Here is a 15,168-nt window from a genome sequence, read left to right as displayed (position 1 = left end):
TGTCTTCTCTGGAGAAGGGAGAGTCACCCTTGAAACTTCATCCAGAACTTCTGGCTGGAGTTACAGTCTCTTACCAGTCACATTAAGAGCCCTCCAAGTCCAGATGATCTTGTTCCAGTCTCGGAGAAACCCTTCTTAAAACAAATCCTTTCTTTTTAGAATAGTACTATCCAATAGAACCTTCTATTGATGGAAATGTTTATACTGTGCTTCCCTGTATGGTAAAAACTAGCCACATATGACTAACAAGTACTTGGCTAATGTAACCAAGGAACTAGTACGACTGAATTTTTAAACCTTATTGAACTTTAATTAATGTAAATCTAAATTTAAATGGCATAGGTGGCCACTGTACTGAACAGCACAGTTCTAGAATTAGCCTGAAGAAAATCAGTCCCCTTTTTGTTTCAACCATCTCTGCCACCTGATGAATTGTAACCTTGGACCTTCTTACTCAACATCAAAAAGTCTCTAGCAGGAAGGTTTCCAGGAGGGGTGTAAGATACTAGCCTCACTTTGCAAGTGAGAAACTTAAGGCACAAAGGGAGAAAGCTATTTGCAGCATCAGAGAAGGGTGGCCCTAGAATCTTGGAGTTGTAAGCCACAGGCTATGGGGCTTCCAGACTCCTGCTGGACCTATTCCAGACCCTGATCTTCTTCTCAGTCCATTTTGGAATGAGGAAGAAGAGTATAGGATACTTACCATAGCATCCTCAACTTGTTTTCCCTACAAACCAGGGACAAAGGCCTGAATCTGACTGCTAAGGAGATGATGTATAGTAATGAATGTATTCATCTAATTTCTCATCCTGAGAGGTAAATGTTTAGAAGGGGTAGTACAATTCCTGGCTCCAGGGAAAACCCCAAGAGTTCGGTGGGACTGGGGTCAGGTGTGGGGGAAGACAATCCTTCCTTACCTGAGGAACTTATTCAGGTCTCCATGCTTCATGTACTCAAAGACCATGATGAGGGGGTCCCCATCGCCACACACTCCATAGAACTTGACAATGTGCTCATGCTGCAGGTTGGTGAGCAGTTCGGCCTCCCTCTGGAAATCCTTCCGGGCAGCCAGGGTGGGATCCTTCAGGGCCTAGGAACAATGCAGGCCACAGGCGTTTGGCAACTACAGGGCAGGGGGCTGTCTTTTCTACTCCTGGAAAGAAACTGGCCCCACACACCACTGGGTTACCAATAAATATGAATCTAAATGGAATTTAAAGACAATGAAGCTCAATCTGAACTATGAGGCCTGACTCCTTCCTCCTCCAGCACTTTGATCCCTGCAGAAATAGAAACCTACTCTCTGACATCCACATCCTATGCACTCTCCAGTGATTTCAAACTCTGTTCATCACAGAGCCGTGGGCTTCCACTGGTGAGTGTACATGGCAGCTGGAGGGGCTGTGAGGAGGAAAGCCTGGCAAAAGCCCCTGCTCCTAAGGTTTTCTTTGAAGAAACTGTCCCACAGCTAGAATAAACAGTGTGAAAACCACTGCCCCAGTGCTTAACTTTGTGAATTAGTCACATGCTCATAGCCTACTGGAAACTGGGCATGCAACACAATAAAGTCTCCTTGTCTTTTGGAGTCCTTGTTTTTAGATTGTGAAGGTATCTACATTTGCAGTGGGGAGTGAGCACTTTGACCTCTGGAAGGCACCTGTGTTCTCCCAACAGGGGTTTGGAGGAAGCAATAGGGTGGGAAGAGTGGGGCGGCAGCTATGGGAATGGCAATTAGTGGATAGAAATCTCAGATACACTCAGGGCCAGGCAGAGTCCTACAAAGTCCTAGTGCAGGATGGAAAGGAGCATCTGGGGGCCGCCAGAATGCCACCATTCAGCCTCTGTCAGGGTGAAAACTCAAGTGTGAGAAATAGGTGCAAACCAGGCCACTTCCTGTAGGGCCAAGGAGGATGAATACACCCAGGCAGATTGTAAGTTGTACATGTGGATTTCCCAGCACCAGAAGGGGACTACAAGACCAAAGACGAAGCCTTTGAGCACATCTGAAGGACCTTGGTTACGGCACTGCCATGGGCACAGCAATGGTGGCTAGATGGCCAATGGTCTGTGAAGAGGAGGGGCCCTTTCTGCAAGAGGAGCAGCTTATGCAGGTGGGTGCCCCCATTTCGCCCTATGAGGCCAGAAGGCAAATGGGGCCAAACATTCAGTTGCTTCAACTGACACACTTTAGTAACCTCAATAGACACAACACAAGGCAATGAGGAAGTGAGTGTAACATTGGCTCACCATTTTCAGGGGAGTGACAATCTAGACAGACTAGAGATTGCTTTGCATTTTCTCTGCTAGGTGTCAGGCTTTTTCAGGCTGACAGGTCCCTCCTATAGATCATGCAAGGGCCAAAACATCTCCCTCACCAGACATCTTTCTCCTGTCCCTGCAGCCCCATTATCTGAAATCTGTAGGACTTTCCTGGTTCTAGCACTGCTGTAATGTGAATATGCCAAAAGAGATGTATCTAGGGGGTCCATCAAACCTCTCAGCCCTTAGCACACATCAGAAATGATGGACTGTTAGCATGAAAGGAGCCCTAGACATCATCTACTCCTACCTGCTCATTTCTGGAGTTGGAGAAACTGAGGCTGAGCCTGTCCAGGAATCAGCTCACATTCACACTAATTAAATGACAGACACTTAGAGTTTGACTGGACCTCAGTACTCTCCTTGTGGACCTCACAGTGACCCAAAGTTCAGTAGCAATGCCTCTAGGGTCATCAAGTGGAGGTGTGGTCTTCCAGCCAGAGATGAAGCCCCCTTCAACTTCAACCAGCACCACCTTCATTCTTTTTAAAATTTGAAGGCTTCATAAAAATATTGCTTGATTAAATGAATCTATGGCTGACAAAAATGTTGAAAGTTATCTAGCGTAACTTTCCCATTTTACAGATGAGATAACTGGGGTTCAGGATGGGGAAGTAACTTGCCAAAGATCACGTAACAAGTAACAGCTTGGGTCTGGCACCCAGGACACTTTCCTGCCCAGCACCCCTGCCTGAATTAATTTATGGGATAAATTAGTCACTAGGCAGTTCCCCAAGAGAATGGTGGGCAGAGGAATAAAAGGATGTGAAAGTATAGAGGAGAGGGTCAGGAAAGGGGTGTGGCGTTGGCTGCCAGCAGAGTGGCTGGGCCCAGTGAAGGTGCCAGGCTTGAGGATAGGGCAAGGACATTTGATCAGCCCATTGCTGATTTTTACCAGACCTGATTCTATGTGTTCTCCACTTCAACTCTGGCTGATTGCTCTGCGAAGCTACCTAACAACAAACGAATAGGATGTAACGTCCACCTACATCCAGAACAAAGACATTTGAGAAGTCAGAGAGTCATGGTGAGAGAGAGTCTCTCCTAGGGACCCAGCTCCCAGCAGCGGCCCTGAGCTGAATGGGCTAGGTCATGGGTATTAGATGATGCAGAGTGATTTATTTGTTAAGAAGGAGGAGGAGGAGGAGAGGAAGAGGAGGAGGAGGAGGAGAAGAAGAAGAAGAGAAGAAGAGGAAGGGGAAGGGGAAGGGGAAGGAGAAGGAGAAGAAGAAGAAGAAGAGGAAGAAGAAGAAGAAAGAAGAAGAAGAAGAAAAGAAGAAGAAGAAGAGAAGAAGAAGAAAGAAGAAAGAAGAAAGAAGAAAGAAGAAAGAAGAAGAAAAAGAAGAAAGAAGAAAGAAGAAAGAAGAAAGAAGGAGAGAAGGAGGAGAAGGAGGAGGAGAAGGAGAAGAAGAAGAAGAAGAAGAAAAGAAGAAGAAGAGAAGAAGAAGAAGAAGAAGAAGAAGAAGAAGAAGAAGAAGGAAGAAGAAGAAGAAGAGAAGAGAAGAAGAAGAGGAAGAAGAAGAAGAAGAAGAAAAGAAGAAGAAAAGAAGAAGAAGAAGAAGAAGAAGAGAAGAAGAAGAAGAAGAAGAAGAGAAGAAAAGAAGAAGAAGAAGAAGAGAAGAAGAAGAAAAGGAGGAGGAAGAAGAAGAAGAAAAGGAACCCAGCATGGTTGGGATGGGAGAATATAAAGATTTATGTTGAATGCTGGATTTATGAGAGGGAAAAGTAGATCAAATTTGGGGCCAGTCAAATGGTCTCTCTCCATCTCTTTAAATCATTCTCTCCCACAGTCTGGACGTCAGTGACAGCCCTAAGATATTTCTATTCTCAGCTCTCAGGCAGCACCAGCCAGCACCCCCCTAGGCTGGCACCCAGCACTGTAAGGCAGAGATGGGTTCCTCATTCGGGAGATGAACACAAAGCAACCATCATCAGTTTCAGTCTTCCACATCCCTTCTCCATGCTTTCAAAGTGGGCTTTCCAGCTCTTGAGTCAAACCTGAAATTCTTACCTAATATGGCAACTAGGGTTGGGAGCTGCCAGTGGCCCCATCCCCAGGTATTGATGCAATTAGAACAGAGGTGACAGGAGGAGAATAATGAGGAGGAAAATATGCCAGTGACTCTTTGGCCCCTCTCAGTGGGGTCCACATTTAATATCTTCATGGCTGGGAAACCTCAAAATGGGTCACCAGTGAGTGGCATGGGAAAGAACCAATTTATCATAGCCACTAACTGTCAGTGTAGAGACATGCATCTTGCCAAGAGGTCTCTGAAGCTGGGGAAGTTCCTGGCTCAGGCCTTTGTATGGTATCTTTAGTACAAAAAGGAGAGCTAGAATTTGCCCTCCTTCTCTCCCTCTCTTTCTTCCAAAGTTTGTGGACATTTCCCTTTCTTATCTTCCCCTCAACATGCACCAGCTGTCATGTCCACTCTGCCTTGGGGAGAGGGTTTCAGTAAGGCTGTTTATTTGGATGGAAGGAAAATAGGCTAGATGGCAAGAACACAACCTTTCAACAGCTCCCAACTCTTCCCTGGGTCATTCAGCATCTTCATGTTGTCCAAACCCTGCTGCCCTCCATCTTACTGTCTTTTTTTTTTAGGGGGAGATATTTCAAAGGATGTTCAGTTTCAGATTTCATTAATATCCTGAAATTCATTTTTATGATATATATATGATATACACACATTCCTAAATGTTCTAAATCCTAAGTGGTCAAACACACACACAAACACACACACAAATACACACACACACACACACACACACACACCAATCAATCCCCTTTCATTATAAAATCATCTTTCTTTTACTGACTCGAAATCCACTGCCACTTCCTTTGGGTGACAGTCTCACATAACTCTACCAGGAAAGAAGATGGGTAGCTATTACATAAAAGGATGCCCCTCTCTCATCTGTCTTCCTGGCTTAAAACTGGCCATTGGCTTCCCAGTGTTTATAGGATAAAATCCAAACTCCTTAACACAGTCATGGACTTTATAAGGTCTGGTCTCCCCATCTCTCTTTGCCTCCTCTCCTCGCACACACTCCTCCTGCCTCATTTATTACACTTCAGTCTCATGACCTTTCTGTACCCTCCAAGATTTTCTCTGCCTCAGGGCCTTTGGTGCTCCTTTGGCCAGAAAACTCTCCACTGAGCTGTGTCCACATGACAGCCCAGATTAGTTGGCACTGCCTATGACCTCTGCAGAGCATGAGATCCTGAATACTCCCTGCTAGCTGGATACCCAGGGAAATACTTCTGTCCCACAGAGGGGTTTACCAAGAGTCGTCTGTGATTGCTCCCAAACTCATTCATAACAACTAAACCTGCTAATATAATTACTTAATGTAATGAAATGCTCTAGAAACCAATGAAATATGAGTGTATATTGGGGAGTTTTTATGGAAGCTAGGATGAATGCTTTTTAAAAAACCTGCTAAAGGTCAGTGGTTAAAAATACTGTTAAGAGTAGAAGGAAAAAGCATAAAAACATAGGGAAAACAGTAAAAATCTGACATTCTGCACTCAGATTGTTTCACAAATGTTTTAAGCTCCCGCTTCAATTTAAAGTAATTGAAAGTGGAAACTGTGACTACTCAAAACAAAAACCAAAACACCCTTCAAGCCAAAAGGAACCCAAAAGCTGAAGTTCAGATATATTGGAAGAAATATAATGCTAAATCCAAATGACTAATTTTATCAAAAACCAGGACATAAATTTCCTGAAGATAAATCAATTTTATTAGAATAGCTCAAAAAGATTTTTAAATAAGTAAATGCTCAAAAAGAGTGAAGAAATACATTTTCTAAAGAAAACAAGAAGGCATGCCACAAGAAGGGGGAGAAATAAAATTAAGGTAACAAAATTAAGAACCGATTAGATATCTTGGAAATAAAATATATGGTCATTGAAGTGAAAACAAAAACCTCCACAGACAGGAAAAGCTCTAGACCACATAAAACCACATGAAGAATTCATGAATTAGAAGACCACTGAGGTTCACCCAGGACAGAGTATGAAATGACAGAGAAAAAAAAGGAAAAATGGGGAGAAGGATCTCATTCCCTCCTCTGTGAAGGAAGGGGTTGCCTGGGTTTGAATGCTGTGTAAATGTTCTGTTTGTCTAATGATGATTTCAGAGTGGCACCACTTATTTAACAGTTCATACATGATGTTATTTTAATGTCACACTTATACTATACATATATGCAGATTATGTCCTGTACCATACTGCTCCCTCTCCCCAGCAGGCTGTAAGCACCTTAAAAATAGGCTGCAGTTTCTGCTTCTTTGTTTGTACCATAGCAACTGCTGGGCAAAACATTCTTGCCAATAGATTTGGGAAAACTTTATCTTGGGTTATACTTGTATGTGTTCTCTAGAAGTACAAAATCACTCTGCACCAACATGAGAACCAACTCAAAAGGAAAGATCCTAAAAAAAAAAAAAAAAAAAAAAAAAAAATAGAGTGGAATCTAAGGAAGGGAGGAAGTAGGAAACACCATTTTCAAGATGTTCTCTGGAGGACATAGGCATCTTTTCCAGACAGACCACTAGGCAGATCCACTGAGTGACACATGTTGTAAAATCCCAGAGGGTTCATCTCCTCAAGGTCCCCAGATCCAAGGAAAGAAGGAAATCCTTTTAAAAGGATGGGAACAGAAACACATTTTCTGCATTACTCAGTCTGGGTACTGCCCCTTAATGCCAGACCACTCAGAGAAACATTTCCCAGGGTTTTCAGTCATCATTTCATTCTCTGCTGAAAGTGCAAAAATGTTCAGTTCATTCACCAGTCCCCAGATGGATGCTGGAACACCCCGTGAATTAATGTCATCCTATATATTAAAAATGCCAGGGCAGTGCAGATCCTAAGTTTAGGGACAACATTAGAAACCTTTCTACATCCCTCCTCCAAGCTCTTTAAAGACACCCTTGCTCATCTGACCATCTCATGTCTACAGAGACACACTGAGCAAGTTTATTTACAGGATGTACAGCAATAATAATCATTAGTCTTTTAGGATGCAGTACTCTTATTTATTTTCTAGAGCAGAGGTCAGCAAACTCTGCTTATTTTGGTAATAAAAAAAGTTATTGGAAAATAGCCGCCCCCATTAGTTAATGTATTGTTATGCTGCTTTCCAACAACACGGGCAGAGTTGCAATGGAGAGTTATAAGGCCCTCAAAGTCTAAAATATTTACCTTTAGAGAAAAAGTTTGGTGACTCCTATTCTAGATAGTCAATGCAAGCTTGGCAGGTCATACATCTTGTATCTAAGCACATTCAGTAATATCAACATCAATGACAATGATGATGATAGAAACAAATGCCAACTAGTTTTTATTGAGTCTTTACTAAGCCCCAAGCAGTGCATTATGAATTTTAGGCACATTGTGTAATTTAATCCCCAATATTCTAAGGAGGGGATATTATTATAGCTATTATACAGATAAGGAAATTGAGGCCCGAAGAAGTTGAGTGTCTTGTGAAAGTTCCCACAGCTTATCAGTGGTAGAACTGGGATTTGCACCCAGGCTCTTTGATGCCCATGCTATGCCTGTACTGTACTGCCTTCATTCTTGAGGTCATTTGCCTTCTGTGGACAGAAACAATCTGTAGATATACAAGACTAAGAATACAGAGACCCAAAAGTTGCAGAAACAAGAACTGCCTTTGTGATCCCTCAATGGTAAGGATTGGACCATTCTGAGGTCTGGGTGAATGTCTTCATGGGGAGCCATATCTCTGACATTGGTTGGCCCACATCTCAGGACACTGCATACTCTACAGTGGCCTCAGAAGCCTGCTCACTGCATGCAATGAAGCCACTCCGGACTCCAGAGAAGGGCTCCAGAGATCTGTGCATGTCTCCATGAGGCTACCTGATTCTTGTTTATGTTAACCATGTTCAAAGATTTGTCCAGCATTGGTTTACAAAGAGAAGCTGTTGACTGCTGGGTGGAAGAGTCTGGAAGGGTAACCAGTAGTAGCAAAGCCCCTTCTCTCCTACCCCAAGCAACTCAACTCCTGCTGCAAATCTGCCATGTGTCTTGGCAACACAGAAGCCCTGTGGTTAAGGGTGCCCTCCAGCAGCTGCCAGGAAGAAGTTTCTCCCAGGCATGCTGCCCCTTGGGGTCTGAACCTGAACCCCATGGGAAGTACCTAAGAATTTCTGCAACCTCCCTCACTATTCTCCCAGTACTAACTCCCTGCCTCCCCGCCACACCCCCTCCCCCAACATCTTCTTCTATTCTCAGTGATGTTTGTGCCCTTGGGAAGTGGTTACCCAGTCCTCCTTAAACAGCCCACGCTACAACAGCTCAACTCCTGAGAAATGGCCATGTGACTTTCCAGGCACAGACAGCACGTCCTGTAAAGCTACTACATGGTGGAGGGTGGAGTGTGGAGGGCCTGCCCTGGGACAGAGGTAACCACAGGGTCACCAGAAAAGGACCAGGGTCATTTACAAGAATAAACTTGCTCCCTAGGAATAGCCCCCTTAATTGCTGCAGCCCTTGACCTTGGAAGCCAAAGGAAGTTGTTGTGGTCTCTAGGAAACTTCACTGACCTTGGAACAAAGTCGTCTGATTGCATGTGAGAAAGCCAATTGAGCACTATCTTCTCAAATGGAGTGAGCCTCTTCCTTCCCTCCCTGGGCCCTCAGCCAGCCCTCCTCCTGGTGCCCACATGCCTCTGGGGTTTACCTTCACAGCCACAAGCATCTTGTCCTTGGTTGGGCTGAGGTTGTAGCACTCAGCCAGGAAGACCTTTCCAAAGGCTCCCTCACCCAGTTCTCGCTTCAACACGATGTCTCTCCTCTTAATGTGCTGCACATCTGTAGGACAGAGACAAAGAGGAGGGCAGCAAATCAATCCTCATTTGGTGACACAGAGAGACAGAAGAGTACAGAGGTCTAGAGTGGAGAATTTGGTTCTGAGCCCATAGCAGGCAAAGGCAAACTCTAGCACCCCAACTTTAGCAAAAAACCTGACATCCTTCTGTGGTTTGAGAGTATGGGCCAGAATCAAATTTCAGTGCTGTCCCTGAATAACTCCTAACCCCTCTAAACCACTGCATCCTCTGCTGGCAAATGGAGTTAGTAGTTAATGCACAGGATTCTGGTCTTAATTAGCCAGAGTTATTGGAGATAGCACAAAGCAGTCTCCATAGTTTTGTGCACATGAATCTCCTGGGAATCTTGTCAAAATGAAGATTCTAATCCAGTGGGTCTGAGAATCTATATTTCTAACAAACTCCCAGATCATGTCCACCTGCTGTTGGTCGTACTTCGAAAAGCAAGGTTTCCAGGGTACGATCGAGAATCAGGTTGGAATCCTGGCTCCACTCTATTACTAGTTTTTTGAGCTTGGGAAAGTTATTTAGCCTCAGAGCCTCAATTTTCTCAACTGTAAAATGGGATTAACAAGAACAATTTCCTCGCTGAATTCTTGTGAAGATTAAATGAGATAATCCATACAAAGAGCTTGGCCCAGGGCTGAGGACAAAGTAAAGACATAGAAGATATAGACACATGCATGCACACACGCACACACACACACACACACACACACATACACACACACAAAGACACACTGGTTTTTGTGGTAACATAAAGGCTGTAGTGACCCCATCACAGTGCCTGGTTCATGACAGAGACTTCTAAGGGGTAGCTAAGATTATCTGGGGGAAACCTCTACTTGGCCAACCCTTCTCTGAAAGAGAGAAAGACCAATGAGACCACAAAAGGCAAGCTCAGAGTCCATCCAAGAACAAGGGTGTGTGCAGAGAGAAGGGTTGCCCCTGCCTCTGCTAATTTAGCAACCTAATTGAGGTCTGTCTGCCTGCAGAAAGCAGAGCTGTAACCTCAGCCCTCCCACCTATTTGGAAAGAATGCTACAAAGGAGTTGTACAAGCAGTGGGCTGGTGATGAAAGGAGCAAACCTGAGATTACTCACTGACTTTTACATTAATTGTTCACCAGGCAGAAGCCCATTAAATACCTGTATTCACATTACGAAGAGCATTGCAGAGCCAAAACATGGATTATCCCAAGTGACTTTGTAGAGAAATGAAAGCTGCAGATCCTGGGCCATGGCAGATCATCCCCGTAAGTGAGGAGACATAACAGGGACAGAGGGGCATGGCTGGAAGCCTTGGGGTACTATTTTGTTGGTTTGGGGATTCCTTCAAGAAAAAACTATAGGAATCTTTTTTTCCCCCATCAGAGTCTTTGGTATCCCCACAGTGTCCCAGATGATCTGCCTAGTAAGGATTTGAGGGAGGAAGAATTTACAGACTATGATTTTCTCCTCCCACCAGGACAGACCTGCACATTAACAGCTGCTGGTGACCACTCCTCCCAAGCCACAGGCTGCAATGTGGCTGCTATGCACTGCAGGGCTATGCCCCAGTCTTTACAGGGAGGGGATTAAAATTGGTTCCCTTCTTCACACTTTTTGTCTCTGTTTCTCAGCCTCTGAGGAATGGTATTTGTTGACTTTGGAGGGCAAGGCTAAAGAGTCTCCTGCTGCAAGAAAATAGGAAGTCAGGCCCTCTCTCGGGAGGCTACCCGCTCCTGCTACCTAATCATTCCCATGTGACTAGGGATGACACACGGGTTCTGCAAGCTGAATGCCCTGACATGGCCTGGGAGTGAAGACAGGGCTCACAACGGCAGCTGTACAATGTCAAGCCCACATCTCTGAACACGCCAGGACTGGGAAGGCCTGGGAAGCCACAGGTGCTTGCTTCAAGACCAGGATCCTCCAAGAACTTGTGCACCTCACAGAACAACAACAACAAAATCTTGGGTCTCAGATTTCTTACCTGTAAAATGGGTATGGGGAGAACAGCACGAGTTTAACTTACCTATTACCTGAGCATGGAAGTTTGTAAACCTTTAAGTCCTCCAAAATGTAGGCTGTGTTTTGGCATTTTCATTATTCTATTATTTTACAAAAAGGAGAAATGAGGGCCAAGTCAGGCATCCCCACCTGGTGACTGAGCTGGGCATGGGATTCAGAGCATCAGGACATGGCAGGCTTGCCAAGTTACTGGGGGAAGAGCCCCGTCTGGCCCCAGACTCCACCCTGACCCCACCTTCCCTCTGCATTGTAATAGGAGAACTTGAGAATGCACCAAAATCACCTAGACAGCTTGTTACAACAGATTGCTGGGCTCCTCCACCAGGGATTCCAATCTAGTAGGTCCAGGTTGAGGCCTGAGAATATGCATTTCTAAGTTCCCAGGTGCTGCTGGTGCAGGAACTACACTTTGAGAACCACTAGAACACAGCTTCTTTGGAGGGGTGAGAAATTAGCCAGCTGAAGAAGTTTACCTTTACAACTTGGCCTAAGCAAGTACCGTGCTCACAGTTTAGCCATGCCTCACTTCCAGAAGCCCAGGAGGAGGTGAGACGTCCTGGGCTTAGCTCCAAGGTCCTCCTTCCCTCCCTAGCTGTGTGGCCTAGATTGAGTCAAGTCCCTTCTCAGAGGCCCAACTATGCATCCATGCAATGCAGATCATGCCTATCTTGCCTTCTTATGTTCTAGAAACATATCTACAAAGGCAAAACAATATTATAGATTTTCTTGGGTCCCCAAGTCCAACTCTGGGCTGAGAGACCTCACTGCTTCCCTCAGAACACTCACTCCCAGCTACAATGAATGCAAAACGGGAACGGAGGAGCTTTAAAGAGAACCAGACTCTGTTTTTCAGCTGCTGTGCCTCAGTCACGTCTTGGAACCCATCCTTCTCCTCTCCCTCCCTCAGCAGCAAGAATCAAAACCCCTGAGAGATTCAAACAAGCCAAGTGGGAGCAGCATCCAGGGAGTGGTTTCCCAGCCCTCCCTCAACATCCCAGGAGAGCCTGGCAGCAGCTGCAAACCCCTGGCTGCAGGAGTGGGGAAGCTGTGACAGCTGTGAGCCTTGAAGGTAGCAGAGGGCAAGTGACCATATTACTGGAAGCTCATCTGCTCTCCAGGAGCATGTGAAAAAGGCCACGCAGAAGCCTCCCGTGGGCCAAAGTGTCTTCCCCAAATGTGCAAATGGACCTTTTTTCAGGGATGTGGAAATACTCAGGTGCTCAGAAGAAAATAGCCTTGACTCATTCTTGTTGTCTTCAGGGTGAAAGAATTTTGACACCAATACCTATGCTTAGCCCTGGGCAGGGTGGTGAGTGCTGGGAAGGAGCAGAAAGAGGTACAGGAAATAAGCACAGATTTTATTCGACCATAAATTCTCCCCCAGGAGAGGACTGGTTCCTCGTCATGAGGATAAGAAGCTCCACAAGGTAACCAGGGAGCTTTGGCAGAGACTGGCTGGATTAGGGCCAAACACATAAGGCAAATCACTTCCATGTGGACAACCCCATGCATCAACAAGACTGAAGACTCCAGAATACCATATGAGCAGCTTCTTTCACTGAACTTACCCAGGAAAAAGTAGGGCAAAAAGAATTAACTTGCACCCTATGTATCAACACCTACTGTGTATTCAACACTTGATTCTCATCATAACTCTGAGAGACTGAGAGATAAGTGTTATTACAACCCTTTCACAGATGAGAAAACAGAGGCAGGGGGTAACTTGCCAAATTCACAGAGGTAAAATGCGGACAAGGAAGGACTCTCTTGTTTATGACTCCCAAATCCGTGTTCTTCCCTTTACCTTAGGCTGCCTTCACTCTGTCCTCCCAGCTTTATGGCCACTAAAATGATCCAGTCCATAGATGCTTAACCCTCCATCTTCCACTACTCAGGTTTCCCTCACCCTGCTCATCCTGGAATTCTATGACAACATCTTCCCAAGGGCAAGGGCAGGAACCCCCACTGGAAGCCTTACAGAACAGACAAAGCCCTGGGGAGAAGGGTATATCTGGGGACAGAGTGAGGGAGGAACAGCTTGTGCTCAGGCCCTGGGGAATGACTGGAGTGAGCCGTTTCACTTCTGACGTCCATGCGTCTATTTGGGTCCCTGCTTCTGCATGCTTTTAGCTCACACAGTGCTGTTCAGAGCGGCCTCTGGTGAAGCTATCTGACCCACACGCCAAAAAGTGATGGATATTCCTAAGAGGAGAGGGCATCAATCTCCTTTTACTGCCTGGCTGACTGGCCCAGCAGAGTCTGGGTCACAAGGCTCAGACATGAAGACACTGGAAGGGGAGGCAGGGAGGGGGATGAATAGCCCAGGCCGTGGGAAGACTTCCCAATCTCCAACAAAGAAGGGGCTGCTGGAGAAAGCAGGGGGCTGCTATATAACAGGAAGGGTTCTTTGGGAAATTAAAAGAGTTCCTGGGACCTTCTGACCTGGCTTTTCCCTCAATCCTTTTTGTGAGACAGCCACCAACTGGGTTCCACCAGAAGAAGCCACCTGTAGATCTTGTTCCCACAGGACAACCGGTTCATCTGACACAAGAACAGAATCAAGATTTCTGCATTTTAGTGGCTGCTCCAAGAATTCTTTCTCCTTAGTAGGGACCAAGATAACTATTCCATATGTGTGGGATTCACTTCTGGGAGGTCTTCCAGGTCTGCAGCAAGCATGACCTAGAGCAGAATCTCTAATCCATTGAGGTCACTGGTCACCTCTGGACAGAAAACCTGAGCCCTGAGAGGTCAGTGGGCAGGCAGGGGTTATCCCTCGTCCTACTTCTGTTCCCCTTGGCTGCCCTGTGGGGTGGGAAGGGAGGCATGCACATAGCTGCTGGATACACTAACATCGCTGGACACAGAGGTGACCACTGTCAGCTTCACCTCCCTGTTCTGGGAGAATGAGGGCACGGAGGTGGCAGGCATAAACTGCTCAGCCCTGCGGACCAGGGAGGAAGAGGGAACAAAAACACCTGTCCCAAATGGCACTGCTGAAAGACTAAGACTGGAAAACAAACAAACAAACAAACAAAACAGATCTCTATTGAAATCCTGACGCTCTTACTTACTAATTGAATCCTATCCTCTCCACACCTCTAGTTCCTTATCTGTAGAATGGGAACATGGATATTGACTTGGCAGAATTGTTGAGAGGATGACTTAAAATTTTTAGATAATAAAGATGATATAAAATATCCAAAATATATTAGACATTTAACAGATGTGTTTCTTTCCTTTCTGATTTTCATTTGAACTAGGAGCTCAACACCTATCTTGCAAATAAAATCATGGCTTGGAAAGAAATGTGGAGAAGGATGATGATTTTCTCCTAAAATAAAATGGCACGAGCTTGCCCAGGAGTAAGCTGGCCCCGGCTCTGGTCACCAGCTCTGTCTAAGGCTGCCACCACCATGCCTGACCTCCTCCTCCTTCAGAGGCCAAAACAGTTTGCGGGAGGAGGTTGGTCAGACAGTGGAATAAAGACATCAAAAGGCAGAGACAGCCACCTACTCAAGATTGGTATTGATCAGTAGAGAGGAATCCGATTTCCCAGGGTCAGTGGTTATAAATAACAGTGATCCTGCTGTATGCCAAGCAGCAAATTCGGTCCCCAAAGATGAGTGCGTGCACTCAGTCACACTCAGACTGCCTTAACAGAAATTTGTTTGCCACCTCGGTGCTTTGGCTAATTATTGTCTTGGGAACCATGTGTGTGGACAGGACTGAGACAGTCCTTCTCTGAAGGTGGGACTTAAGAGGCTCAAAAGCAGCCCCCTGCCACCACCAGCAGCCCTGAGGGCTGACCCCTAGTGGGAGCGCCTAACCATACTGCCCTCCCATCTTCCCCGGCTCATGTTGATACTCGGTTCCTAACTGGTTCCTGTCCTCATCACTGAGACCTCCCAGGTCTTTCCCTTGTGGATTCCATCTCGCTCTGCACTGGTCTCTTTTAGCTTATTGTTATCCCTT

General features: G+C 45.6%; 1 protein-coding gene across 5 annotated transcripts in view; it reads right to left on the bottom strand.

The window, feature by feature from the left end:
* NTRK3 (neurotrophic receptor tyrosine kinase 3) overlaps positions 1 to 15,168 on the bottom strand; it is a 402,524-nt gene that overhangs the window by 56,623 nt on the left and 330,733 nt on the right. For all 5 annotated transcript variants that reach the window (XM_033189111.1, XM_033189103.1, XM_033189105.1 and 2 more), the window contains 2 exons: positions 9,034 to 9,164; positions 918 to 1,090 (listed from right to left, as the gene is read on the bottom strand). In XM_033189111.1, coding sequence (XP_033045002.1) covers positions 918 to 1,090; positions 9,034 to 9,164 — 304 coding nt within the window. The remainder of the gene's footprint in view (positions 1 to 917; positions 1,091 to 9,033; positions 9,165 to 15,168) is intronic.

The sequence above is a fragment of the Trachypithecus francoisi genome, unplaced genomic scaffold, assembly GCF_009764315.1.
Source record: "Trachypithecus francoisi isolate TF-2019V2 unplaced genomic scaffold, Tfra_2.0 Lachesis_group3, whole genome shotgun sequence".
NCBI classification, from domain to species: Eukaryota; Metazoa; Chordata; class Mammalia; order Primates; family Cercopithecidae; genus Trachypithecus; species Trachypithecus francoisi.
The sequence above is the reverse complement of the archived record's forward strand: the minus strand, read 5'-3'. Positions and strand labels throughout refer to the sequence as shown.